Source organism: Boleophthalmus pectinirostris, unplaced genomic scaffold (assembly GCF_026225935.1).
Source record: "Boleophthalmus pectinirostris isolate CB_2022bp ecotype Guang Dong unplaced genomic scaffold, ASM2622593v1 HiC_scaffold_17, whole genome shotgun sequence".
NCBI classification, from domain to species: domain Eukaryota; kingdom Metazoa; phylum Chordata; class Actinopteri; order Gobiiformes; family Gobiidae; genus Boleophthalmus; species Boleophthalmus pectinirostris.
The window spans coordinates 30,518,760-30,533,161 of NW_026571115.1; the positions used below are offsets into that span (position 1 = coordinate 30,518,760).

Below are 14,402 nucleotides of genomic sequence, written 5' to 3' on the forward strand. Positions count from 1 at the left end.
GGCGTCCCCTGGGGGTGATGCTGTCTAGAGGCACCGCTCTGTCTGATGCTCTGTTACCAGTGTTGGGGAGTAACAGATTACGTGTACTGGAGTTATTTTCCTGTTTTCACATTTTGGGCTATATCCCCCCCCCTTTTTTTTTTTTTTTTTTTTTTTTGGTAATTCCACTCATTGCCAGAAACTAAACTAGATCTAAACCAGGTCTAAACCGGGACTAAAACCAGGACAAAAAACAGGTCTAAACTAGATCTAAACCAGGACTAAAACCAGGTCTAAACTAAATCTAAACCAGGTCTAAACCAGGACTAAAATCAGGTCTAAACTAGATCTAAACCAGGTCTAAACCAGGACTAAAACCAGGACAAAAAACAGGTCTAAACTAGATCTAAACTAGAGCTAAACCAGGTCTAAACCAGGATTAAACCAGGTCTAAACCAGGACTAAACGAGGACTAAAACCAGGACAAAAAACTGGTCTAAACTAGAGCTAAACCAGGTCTAAACCAGGACTAAAACCAGGACAAAAAACAGGTCTAAACTAGATCTAAACTAGAGCTAAACCAGGTCTAAAACCAGGTCTAAACCAGGACTAAATGAGGACTAAAACTAGGTCTAAACTAGTTCTAAACCAGGTCTAAACCAGGTCTAAAACCAGGTCTAAACTAGATCTAAACCAGGTCAAAACCAGGACTAAAATCAAATCTAAACCAGATCTAAAACAGGTCTAAAACCAGGTCTAATTCAGGACTAAACCATCCTAGTCTTTGCTACTCTACAGTAAATCAAGTAATCCAAAGTATTCAGATTACGTTACTCACCTTAAATAACTTCATGGATTACGTTACAAACTACATTTTGGGGTATGTAATCTGTAATCTGTGGGGGAATACATTTTAAAAGTCACCTCCCCAACACTGTCTGTTACTGACGTTAGACTTTGTTTTAACACAGTCTGACTAGAAAGAACTGACTTAAAACGACAATAGGTGAGCTGATTTCTGCTGTTAACTTCTTGATTTAAAGGCAGTTTTAGTACATTTGACCTCGCCTGGATTTTTTTTCTTAATTTTGCAATTAAAACTCCCCCTTTTACCCCCTAATGAAGTGTTACACATCCTTTTTTTTTTTTTAGTACAACCTGTTATTTCACAATCTGCTGCTGTAGCTGTGTCATATGGCTGTAATAAAAGCTACAGAAATGTAATAAATAAACAATGCACGTCTCCCACACGGCACACAAGAGCAGGCAGCCATTTACTGTGTTTGGAAATGTGCTTTTTCTTCCTCAAAATAGCTCCGTCACCTTAAAAAAAGGTCCTATATTACGGAAATTTTTGTCTTGTGAGCTTTTAGCCATGTTATAATGCTGATACCTCATCAAAATACCTGGAGGACCCCCAAAAAACCAAAAAATAAACTTCACACTCATACAAAACACACAGCGAACATGTTTAAACAACTTTTTGGACATAAAGAAAAGCTTAATTTAGGGCCTTAGCTACAAAAGTGCAAAATATCAAGTCTGTAAGTAAACTAAAAATATACTTATTGCCCTCAAAAACAAAAAAAAGTGCAATCGCCTCATGACTTTACTGTTGTCAGTCATGAAAACAGCTGTTGTCAGGTCCAGGGCACAGAGCCACATCACTTCCTGCATTTTCATGGGGTTTATTACTTTTGGATTTGGACATTTTGAGTGAAATAAACTTTTCAAATCAAAATAGCAAGGGACTAAGATGCCTTATTTGCCATTTATTTGAGACATAACTGCACTAAGAGCGGCTTTTTCAATTGTTACGAACACAGACGCTCAGAGCAGTCGACCATTTTGACTCACTACACTCTTTGGCAAAGTTTGGGCCAATCAAAATGCGATTGGCAGAAAGAAAAATTACTCTTGGACACTTGTTTTCCCTGCGTCATCACATAATATGCTCGTAAAGGTGAAAATGTCAGCTTTACAAGGACAAAAAAGTAAGTTTCTATCTTTTATGGTTGGAAAGTTATGCGCGGTTATATAAAATATTTACGTCGGTATTGTATACGATACCGTCGGTGTTGAAGTCCTTCTCGGGTAACATCACGTTAAAAAGCTCGCCAGCATCAGCCAACAGTTTTCAGCTAGTCACTCTCACCTTTTTGTTGAAAATCAAACATCTAAATGAGACCATGAAGGCTCGAATTGATCACAGGCTCCTGAAAATGTGTTGTTTAAATCCATTTTGTGTTTTCTTCTTCAGTTTTCAGACTCAAAATTTATTCATCAGTGTGTCCCTATGTTATTTGCTGCACATTCTGCCATAGATACACATGCATTACCCCCCCAGCGTGTCACTGCAAAGTATCAATAACAGATAAAAGGGTTTAGGGCTTTACTCCTAGGAAACTCAGACAAAGGTTGAATCTGATAGGTCCGTCTGTACTGGCGTTTTATAAAGTGGACTCAGTATATTTTTTCTGGGAAGGTCAGTTTTTTTCTTATTAAAGTGATTTCTTCAAAACTAAATCTATTTTTTATGACAATTCTAAAGACATTAAATAAACTGGCTGCACACTAGAGGACATTTAGTCAGACATTGCCCCCAATTTGCCTCTCCACAACTTTTACGCCTGTTCTGTTCTCTAAAACCTCAAATCGTAAAGTTCCGTCACGTTGGATATTCACAATTGTCGCTTACGATCAACTTTACAGCAGAACAGCCGGTCTGTGCCAGGTCATTTTACCTACTGTCGGCTCTTAAACTGTAGAAACGGCGCAGAGAACACCAACGCAGACTTTGTACAAACTTAAATTTATCATCACTGCTTGTTATTCAGTTGAAGCAAATCTTTGAGAGGTCCAGGGGTGAGAAATCGTCACCAAGTTAATCAAAACAACTGGATTTACTCAACTTTTGCGGCCGACATTTCTCTACCAACGAAGTCGTTTCTTCAGGACTTTGTGTTACTGACTCTGGCTCCTACCAGATCAGGGGTCTACAGTAAAATTTCCCTGAGGACCAAAACATTTTCACATCACAAAATATTACAGTAAATAGAAGGGCTGTCGCAATAACCGCAAAAATTAATCACGGCGGTACTAAGAGGTCCACCGCGATCACCGCATGTGACCAACGTGACCCGACCCAGAGTCCTGCATGGGTCCATTTTTAGAGACCCACACCCACCCGGACCAGTTAATATTCCACCCGATACTGCTTGTACCCTTGATAACCCAGGACTAACCCATGACTAAACTAGGACTAACCCAGGACTAAGGTGTGCCCAAGAAGACCGTCAGGTGACCACTGGCGAAAGGACAGCAGCAGGTCCATGCCGCACAGAGGTAAACGCAGCCGTCAACCGATCGCGCTTTGTGGACACCTGCTCCCCGTGCTCTCTTAAGTCCGCAGGTACCCGACCTGGTGCAGGACTTTGACCCGACCTGGTGCAGGACTCTGACCCCGACCTGGTGCAGGACTCTGACCCGAGCTGCCACAGTGAGAGCTGGAGAGATGCAGCGGCACTTGTTCCAAAGCCAAATGTTACTTCTCCCGCTACACACACAATATCCACATGACAACCAAGGTGCATCTGCGCAACAAGAGCATCATCGGAGAGAGTTTTCAGTACCGCTGGAAATATTATAACTCCAGAGGATGGGGGGTGGATTAGGGGGAGCGATATCAGCGATGATGAGCCTCTCTAATTCTCTAATTAGAAATTCTCTAATCTCGACAGCCCTAGTAAATCGCAGTAAATATCGTACTTTGAGATACATATCGTGAAAATATTGTATCAAGACATCTGGATATCATTACATTCCTGAATAAACCACTTCTTTTGACTCCACATGCATGTTTTTTTTCCCTTTTTGTTTCATTTTTGCAGTAAATAAGAGTGTATTTTTTGTTTATCATGACCCCTTTTCGATCGTAACTCTTGCACGATCTTCCACATGTAGAAAATTTCCGCTAAAACCGACAAGTCGCGAGACCAACAATCGTTCCAAAATCACCCTTATGTCTGCGGTCTTAAAAATCCTCTAGTGTGCCGTTGGTTTTTCGAAACACAGGCTCCTCACCGCTTCAGTTGAAATCAGTAATCCGTATACATTACATGGATCTCATAATGCCCTCTTGTTACGTTTTCTCCTTTTTTATATCTACATTTCTTAAAAAGACAAAAAGCCGGAGAGATAATATGGAGAGGGTCTGGAAAAGGCCACACAAAGGTAGAGATAAGAGGAATTCATTTCACTTGGCTCTGCGCTCTCGGTGGACTGGCCCATTGTTACCACGAAGGCAGTTATTAACGGGGGCTCGCTCAGGCCACTCACAGTCACTCTAGTGTTATATTATATCTGCTCGTCGCACAGAGGAGGCTAGAACCAGAATGCACTGTCCCCGTTTTTAATAAACTATAGTGTGTTTTGAAAAAGCAGGATCACAGTTTGTAAAGATGCATCGATGTTGGAGATTTCTGCCTCTAATGTTCCACAGTTTGGAATTAAACTTGCAACGATCTTATATTTATTCAGTTTTAGGTGCGTTTGTTGTCCTCGATCACCGTAACTTCACGTGACCATTCTAAAAAAAAAGATGCAGAAGTAAGGAAGTCTAATGCCATACCGTTCAACACTTTAGGTAAAGCAATAAAATCTCCACTGAAATGAGCAAATGGACGATCCTCTATCTGTAAAGTTACACAGTGAACCTTTAAATTAAGACTAAAGCAGGGTTAGTGTAAACAAATAAAGAATTCATTACCGTATTTTTCAGAATATAAGTCGCTCCGGAGTATAAATTTCACCAGCCAAAAAATGTTTAAAGAAGGAGGAAAAAAACATATGTAAGTCGCACTTTTTGAGGGAAATTTATTTTATAAAATCAGAGACCAGAAACTGATATTTTATCTTGAAAGGCAAGTTCTAGTAATAACAACAGAACAGAGAACAACAGACTGTTAACGTCACATATGAACAGTTCTTCAGATAATTATAACATAAACAACAGAACAGAACAATCTCACTCTAAATCACTAAATCCATTCAATACTTCATCCTGTGTTACTTCTGAGCAAGTCTTCGAACTCCGGAGGTATCATATTTTCCGGGCTATTAGACGCGCTCTTAAGCCTTCAACCCCATCAAAAAATGACTGCGCCAGAGAGCCCTGTACACAAATCCACTCGGGTGTCCCAGCACGACTTCAGTAAACTACAAAGCCGCACCACCCGCAGAACATGCAAACACACACGGAGCAGACAGCGACCGCACAGCGAAAAACAGCCACAGCCACACTCATCACTCCACGCCGACGAGGAATGGAGGAACGAACCGAAAAAGTGAGTGCAATGTGCCACTTCTAGACACAACTGAACAACCGAGTCACTGCGAACACGCCGACAATCTGTTGGTCCCAGACAGCACCCTCCCTACACGCCACAACTGAACAAAGCCCAGAGTCACCGTGAACGAACAAAACAAAGTCCCACTGACCCATCCAACTGTTGTGTTTCGTTTAAAGTCTGCTGTGGTTTATTCTTGAAAAAAGTTAGAAAATAGACCATTTAATGACAGTGCGCCTTATAATCCAGAGCTACTATTGGCCCGTAAAATACGGTAAACAGAGCACCGCTTCCTCTTCTGCATAGTTGTCGTCAGACTCAGCATCAGTTCCAGTGAGAATTATTTTCTGAATCCCGACAGGATGGTTTCGACAGTGGACAGAGGCTCTTTCTGTAGGAGACATGTGCAGTAGAGTCAAGTGACAGTGGTACAGGAGTAACAGGAGCAGCAGATACTGACACACAAGCCTAGAGCCTCTCGCGGTTGTCAGTGTGAAAATTTTAATATATATAAGTCGCACCGGAGTATAAGTCGCAGGAAACACCCAAACCATGAAAAGACGTGTGACTTATGGTCTGAAAAATATAGATATGAAGGCCTAAAGAAGACTAAACAAGGACTAAACCTGTACTAAAACACAACTAAACCAGGACTGTAATGGGACAGGCTAGACTACTAATTTCACTAAAACATAGTTAATGCAATTATATTCAAGTTTTAAAATTTTTTTTTTAGTTTTGGTGAAGTTTATAATCTTACTTTCAGCACTTTTCCCTCAGCTTTTTTCCACAAATTGCCACTTGACTGATGTAAAACTATGATAAATATTGACCACTGGTACTATTCCACAAAACCAAGTCATAATTAGAAAAATATGAACAATAAACATTTAAACCGTAGTCCAAACCAGAATTTAAATCAACACAAATCAATGAACTAAACCAGAATCACTGTGAGAAAATCGTCAACCCAGATTTAAAACAAGCCAATCTCTGTCCTAACATCCCCTCATTTTCGCTAAAATACCTCTTCTTTGCCATCAAATCTCCAGGAATAAAGTTGCAATGTCAAGAAAGTTTGGAACATTGAAGACGAGTGACGCGCACGCTGCTATTTTTTACCCTAGCGCTGATGTAATCCTCCACTTTTGGATACAGTTGAATTTGCAAAAGGGCACGACTTTGTGTTCATTGTAAGATCAGAAGCAGGGACATAAATCAAGTTCATTGTAGTATTCCTGGAGTTGTCGGTGTAAGCGTCTTTTCGCAGATTGCTTTTCGCCAATCAGACAGATAAGGCCGAGGTAGGACGGATTATTTAGCTTGCCTAATTTTCCCCTGTCTAAAACGTCTTCGGAGCTAATCATTTCCGAAGCAAAAATGCAAATCTGACATTGTCTTAACGAAGGTATTGAAGGGTGTAATTGAGGTGATGGATTGGGCACAATACAGAGCTTTTGTGGGCTAATGATGCTGTGTTGTTTTAGCCACGATACAACAAAAGAAATGAGTGACATGTAGCTGTTTTCTTCAGTACAAGTGGAGTTTAATACCGTATTTTTTGGACTATAAGGTGCACTTAAAATCCTTTCATTTTCTCAAAAATCGACAGTGCGCCTTATGTATTAATTCTGGTTGTGTTTACTGACCTCGAAAGGCTTTTATGTGGTACACGGCGCTCAAAAATCTGTCAAAATATTTTAGTACGACTTTGGTAAACTATGAAGTCGCACCTTTTAACGGATTGCTGGAGCATTACGGCCACCGTAGTCAGGAGCCTCGCAGTAAATTAGTCCGGCGGAGCTGTGCATCAGGGCACAAGGAGTGAGCTGTTTTTTTCATCTCTTATAGTTTATGTAAATTAGTCATGTGGTTTTAAGTTTTGTTTCTGTAAAACATAAACAAATGTGCGCAAAGCTGCATTAAACACATTTTTACTCATTGTATATTTGAGTCCTCCTCATAGGAAACAAAACAAAAAAAAAAGCCACGATCTGCCAATGGCTCGTGGATGCCTGGGCTAAGAGATCAGTCTCAAGTGTCGTCCGTTTGCTTCGCTTATAATTCTCTGCACCTTATGAATTCAACATTATTGATATTGCGCCTTATAATCCAGTGCGCCTTATAGTCCAAAAAAATACGGAAGTTTAGTTTTGATTTAAAGTATTAGCCAGAGCAGAAGCCAAAAAAATAAAAAAATGCGTACGTGCTGTCCATCTTGATGTTGTTGTGGAAATTGATATATTCTAGTGGTTATGTTGTCTTGAGTTCTGAAGCAAAAATGCAAATCTGACATTGTCTTAACAAAGGTATTGAAGGGTGAAATTGAGGTGATGGACCATAAGGTGCACTTAAAATCCTTTCATTTTCTCAAAAATCGACTGTGCCTCATGTTATAATTCTGGTTGTGCTTACTGACCTCAAACTGATTTTATGTGGTACTCGGCACTGTGAGAATGTTTTAGTACGACTTTGGTAAGCTACAAAGCCACACCGCTTGATGGATTGTCGGAGCATTATGGCGACCGTAGTCAGGAGCCTCGCAGAGTAAGTCAGTAAATTAGTCCGGCAGAACTGACCCTGAAACAGCACTTATAGTTTATGCAAATTAGTCATGCAGTTTTAAGTTTTGTTTCTGTAAAACGTGAAAAAATGTGCGTAAAGCTGCATTAAAGGTATTATTACTCAAGGTATATTTGAGTCCTCCTCGTAGGAAATAAAACAAATCGAACTTAAATTATCCATCCACATTCACATTCATAATACCAACCATAACACCAAGACAAGGAGGCAACACCGGGTGAATTACGCCATGATCTGCCAATGGATCGTGGACGCCTGGGCTAAGGGATCAAGTATCAGGTCTCAAGTGTCGTCCGTTTGTTTCTCTTAATGCACCTTATAATCCAGTGTATGTATGAAAATAGACAAGAGAATTCAACATTATTGATACTGCGCCTTATAATTCGGTGCGCCTTATAGTCCAAAAAATACGATAGTTTAGTTTTCATTTAAAATATTAGCCAGAGCAGAAGCCAAAAAAAAAAGCGTACGTGCTGTCCATCTTGATGTTGTTGTTGTCGTTGTTGTGGAGATTTATATATTCTAGTGGTTATGTTGTCTTGTGTTCCGAAGCAAAAATGCAAATCTGACATTGTCTTAACGAAGGTACTGAAGGGTGAAATTGAGGTGATAGATCAGGCAAAATATAAAGCTTTTGATGCTCAGAGATGTGGGCTAGCGACAGTTTTTAAAAATACGTGACATGTAGCTGTTTTCATCAGTACAAGGGAAGTTTAGAAGTTTAGTTTTCATTAAAAATATTAGCCTGAAGAAGCAAAAAAATAAATGCTTATGTGGCCACCATCTTGATTGTTGTTGTTGTTGTTGTTGTTGAAATGGATCTATTCGAGTTCATCTTGCTAAACTGTTATTTTTCAGGCACGCACCAATCAGACAGATAAGGCCGAGGTAGGATTATTTAGCTTGCTTAATTTCCCCCTGTCTAAAACATCTTCGGAGCTAATCATTTCTGAAGCAAAAATGCAAATCTGACATTGTCTTAACGAAGGTACTGAAGGGTGTAATTGGGGTGATGGATCGGGCTTTCGCCGCTCGGGGTTGTGGGCTAATGATGCTACGATTTTTTTAACCACGCTACAACAAAAGAAACGAGTGACATGTAGCTGTTTTCTTCAGTACAAGTGGAGTCATCTTAAGACTAGAGTTGCACCGATCTTGATTCTGGTATCAGATATCGGCACCTATTGGGATATTGGCTTCCAAACATCGGTCCATCTGATATCGTGGCTGACCGTATGAATTTCCAGCGTTTATTTATTTATTTGAGACAGGTTTTTGCATTTTTACCGAGAGATGCATTGTACATCAGCATCAGTGCTAGTAGTCCCTGGCACCAGAATCAAGTTTTAGGTTTGAAATTTGATTTAAACTTCTGTAGTTACTTGAGAGATAAATAATAGCAACATAACACATTTGGTTTTGTCAATTTTATTTTTGCTTTATAGAAATAAAAGCTGAATTCAGTCTCTACGCTGGTATTGGTTGATATTTGGTATCGCAGATAATTAAAGCTATTAAAGCTATATCATCATTAAGACCTTTTTTTTTTTTTTTTTTTTTTTTTTTAAATATTAGCCAGAGCAGAAACCAAAAAAAAGAGCAGATGTGGCAGCCATCTTTTGTTGAAATGATATTCTATTTATTCTACTGGATTCAAAATATTAACCAGAGCAGAAGCAAAAAAAAAAGCTTATGTGACCGCCATCTTGATTGTTGTTGTTGTTGTTGTTGTTGTTGTTGTTGAAATGGATCTAGTTGTCTTGCTAAACTATTACTTTTCAGGCACGCACCAGTCAGGCCGAGGTAGAATGGATTATTTAACTTGCCTAATTTTGCATACCAGATATCTTACCAGATTTTGGACACATTGTGTTGCTAAACTGTTGCTGTAAACTGTGGCTAAAGCAGCTGTGAACGGCGCATGAGAACTGACTAATAGATGTTTAGTATGTTCAGAGCCGCTTTAATTTTTTTAAAAATAACTGGGTCACACTTTATAATAATTACACCTTATTTAGCCTTAATAAAGCGTGAACAAAGGCTTAATTAATAATGAACAAAGACTTAATTAATAATGATAGTAACTACTTAATTACTTACTACCTTAATTAACACTTGCACTGAATTTGCCTGTGCTGTAAATAGTTACTCATAATTATTTCATACTTAATTACTCATGAACTAACATTTGAACATTTATTAATCATTAATAAGCTATGAGAGAATGATTTACTAATAATGCAATGCAATGATAATTCAGGCAGCGGTTATCTGTTAGTTAAGTCTTTTTGAGAGCTTTTGTAAAGTGAAGACAAATTATGCTTTATTAAGCATTTACTAAGGGTGAATCATTATTAATTAAGTCTTTGTTCATTATTAATTAAGCCTTTGTTCATGCTTTATTAATGCTAAGTAAGGTGTAGATATTATAAAGTGTTGCCAGTAATTGATGTCAATATAGCATCACTGTCTGAACTATTCCACACACTGAAATAATTGTTCTGTTGATAGTTGATTATTATTTTTTTTTTTTATTATATTGAAGTTTTAGATTAAGTTAGAATTAACCTTGAGGTAAATCTACTTTTGTAAAAATAAGGGTTTCCCTCGCTGACGCAGTAACATTGTGTGTAAATGTCGTAACATACAGTCAGTGATTATCCTGTAACTTGTTTGCTGGATATTCATTTATTTTAGCGTTACTCGTCTAATTACCCATAGAGAGTGAATGGGACGTGAAGTGAGGAGCCACACTTTTGAAGCACGTTTTATCCAGGTGGGATTGTGGATGCATTTTGTGTATAAAAAGTTACAGAATTTCTCTAAGAAGAAAGTGAGCAAGTCAGACTACCAGTTTTGGGCTTTTTAAATACTCACTTTACCATGGACTTTCAATGGGAGTGAATGAGAACAGGGTTGCGTGAAATGTTCCGCAGTGTTTGACCTCCTCTTCTTTGATCTGACCACCGTGTGCGTGTCCTGCGTGTTTTTTGTCCTGGCATGTCTGCATGGTCCCCCCGCCCCGTATGCACCCGCCCCCCCCCCCCCCTCCTCCCCCCCACGCACTGCCCCCTGCTTGGCGGCCTGCCTGTACCCCCCCCCCCCCCGTCCCACCCCCCCGTCCCCCGTCCCCGGTGTCCCCGTTGTCCCTGTGTCTTCCAGGAGAGCCAGTGGTTGGACAGCGTGTCTCTCCTCATGAAGGACTCTCTGGAGGGGGAGATGCAGATGATCGATAACCTGTCTGGCTCTGTGTTCCACCACTACTCCTCTCCTCCGCTCTGCAAAGGCTGCAAGGGCCACCCGCAAGAGGTACTCCCGAGGCACCGCTCACCTGTTTGACATGCACAGAACACGGCAGGAGGTTAAAGAGGAGATGTCACGTTATTGTATCTTAGTTAGCTCTAGAATGACGGCGCATTTTCAGCTATTTTTGATACAGATCATTTTTGAGTTGAGCTAAACACGGTTCGCCCACGACAAGGTCCTCGAAGTTCATTTTTCCAATAGACTTTCAGAAAATTCAATAATATTAAAAGTTTGAAATCTTGCTCAGGGCTAATCAGTGGTAACTAATGCCCACAAGACCTATGATTCTCCTTTCTTTCACATTTCTAACACTCTATTAACATTTTATTTTTTTATATTTTGCAGAATTCAAAGTTAAAAATGTGTTTTTGGACTGAATACTTTTTGGACAGAATACAATCGTGTTAAAGGCATTAGTTACCACATACATAGTTAGCCTCTGTCATGCCTTTAAACTCCTAATATTAGAATTGTTCCAAAATTCTATGGGAAAATGTAATGGAAAAGTGGTGAGCTTCAAAGTGGGCAGGAGCCACACTGGATTTTTTTTTTTTTTTTCCCATTCCCGTTATGCCATAGAACAATCACTTTGCACTGGTGGCTCTGCTGGCAAATGTTTATTTTTTTATTTTGATGGTTATCAGGTTAAGGTTAGGGTTTGGATTATGGTAAGTTTAGGGTTTTGGGATTGGTGCGCTAACCAGATCTTGGCATCACGAATTTCGGACTTACGGTCATTGCGCAATGCATACTGGGAAGGATTTTATGAAAAAGTGAGCATCAAACCGCCATGTTTGTTTTCCCAGTGGGATGTGTCTATTGACAAAGCCGATCTTTTCTAGTCTTTTGAACCATATCACTTTTGTTTCTGGTTCTGATATTGTCATATTTTAGTTTTGGGATTTGGACATCGTAATTGTGTGGTTGTTGGATGTCCTAACAGCGGAAAATGGCTCGAGAAATTTGTTTGCGAATGTCATAACTGCAAAAGGGAATCAGATGCGTTCAAACTGTTTCCCTTCCCAACGGAATTGAAAAATAGTGAAAAGTGAAGGCGATGGGCAGTAGTGATAAACAGGAAAGATGAAAAAGTAAACCTTTGGCTGCCTAAAAAATCATCCTGAGTTTGCAGCGAACATTTTGTATGTGGAGCACCATCAAAGCAAAATCCCGATACCTCGCTCCACCTTGGTTATGAATTTAAAAAGTCAACACCAAAGCGAAAGGCACCAGCTTTTCACCAAGAAACACCTTCCACAGCAAAGAGACCAAGACGTGATGTTGCTGTAAAGTTGAACAAGAAAGTGTGAACTCGGCCTTTTTGTCTTCTGTACCTCTCACTTGGCAAACAGGATCCCGCTTCGATGGCGCTCCACATACAAAATGTTCACTGCAAACTCAGGATGATTTAGGCAGCTAAAGGTTTCCTTTTTTGTCCTTCCTATGTATTAATATTGCCCATCATCTTTGCCTTTCACTATTTTTCTCTTCCACTGAGAAGGGAAACAGTTTGAACGGAGGTTTACAGTCACACAGATCTGATTCTCTTTTGCATTTATGAAGTCTGCAAACTTCTGAAGCCCATTTCTCGAGCTGTTTTCCACTGTTAGGACATCCAACAACCACACTATTACAATGTCTGAATCCCAAAACTAAAATATGATGAAATCAGAACGAGAAACAAAAGTGATATGGTTCAAAAGACTTGAAAAGATCGGCTTTGTCAATAGACGCATCCCACTGGGAAAACAAACATGGCAGTTTGATGCTCAGTTTTTCGGAAAATCCTTCCCAGTATGCATTGCGCAGTGACCGGAAGTCCGAAATTCGTGATGCATCTATTGTGTCATGAAAAAAACAAGACTCAAATAGATGACGTCCAGTATTTTCTGGAGTGGGAGGCGATAAGAACGGTAGGTGGAATTTTAGAAGAAACAACGTTGTGTAACTTTTATATTTCATTTTAACTGTTGTGCATATATGTCCCTTTAAAAGAGAAACTGTTAAGTCTGTTTCCCTTTTGGACTTAGCCAGCTAACCACTAAATAGTCTAAATTTGTCACGAACTGGCTCAGGGTTCGGACAAGATGGAGTCCACGCCTCTTTAAAAAGGTTTACAAAAATAGGTATTTATTAAAAACAGGATGCAAGCAAGTCGTGGCTGCATGGTGGAGAGAAGAGAAGAGAGTGAGCAGTCTCCAGCAGTCAGTTTTTAAAGGTGGTGCCACGCCCACAGTCAGGTGCAGCTCATAGGTTGGTCTCCCCACGCTCTGGAATCTGGAAGGGAGAGGGGAGAGAGTCAGCAGCAGCACAAACATGCACCCACAAAGTACAAATCTAAGCTGGGGTCGTAACAATTACAGATTTGGAATGCTCATATTTTTGGATAGTTTATTATTTGTTGAAGAAGTTTTGACAACGTTCCCAGGCTGTGATTGGTTAGTCAAGGATGCACTGAAGAAATAAAGCCCCTTTAAAGCAATGACAATGTGACTTCGTATGTGTATGTATACGTTGTAAAACAAAAAGAAAGAAGTTGGCTATACATTAAGGCTGTAAACCTGAGAGACTTGAGATCGTAATTAAGAATAATATGTATACCTTTGACTCGAGTCCAGGTATGTCTGTGCATTTCTGTTTTACTTTTACTGTCAACTATATAGCATCTTGGGTCACTTTCTGTGCATGAATATTGCATGTCTATATTAAAATTCACAACAGTGTCAAATGCATTACTAAAACTACATTGTTACAATAAATTAAAAACTGGACACACCTTTGCATGCATGTGCATACTAATGATTGTCTCCAGACAGGGCCGTTTCTAGCTTCAAGGTTCCCTGGGCAAAAACGCAAAATTTGGGGGGGAGGGGGGGTCAAAATGTGAATAATGTTGTGAATGTTTTTTTTTTTGTAGATATGGAAAAATGTAATAGCAAATTTACCATTTGTAATAAGAAGAAAATATTTGAAAAACCTGACTAAAAATGAAAGTAAATATTTATTGTAACCTTCCAAATAAGCGTATAAAGTGTTACTATTGCACCTTATTGGATAATTTTAACATTTGACTGATACTTACAGCTGATACAATTAATGACATTTTTTTGGCATATTTTCTGTTTTTGTTTTCTGTCACTTTTCACACAGTCATACTAAGAAATGTAAAAATAAAACAAAGATACT

The 14,402-nt window shown here is 39.4% G+C and overlaps 1 protein-coding gene across 1 annotated transcript in view; it reads left to right on the forward strand.

Moving 5' to 3' along the window:
* Window positions 1-14,402, forward strand: part of cacna1ia (calcium voltage-gated channel subunit alpha1 Ia) — a 493,137-nt gene that overhangs the window by 451,289 nt on the left and 27,446 nt on the right. The window contains exon 33 of the mRNA XM_055153099.1: window positions 11,073-11,219. Within this exon, the coding sequence (XP_055009074.1) occupies window positions 11,073-11,219 (147 nt within the window). The remainder of the gene's footprint in view (window positions 1-11,072; window positions 11,220-14,402) is intronic.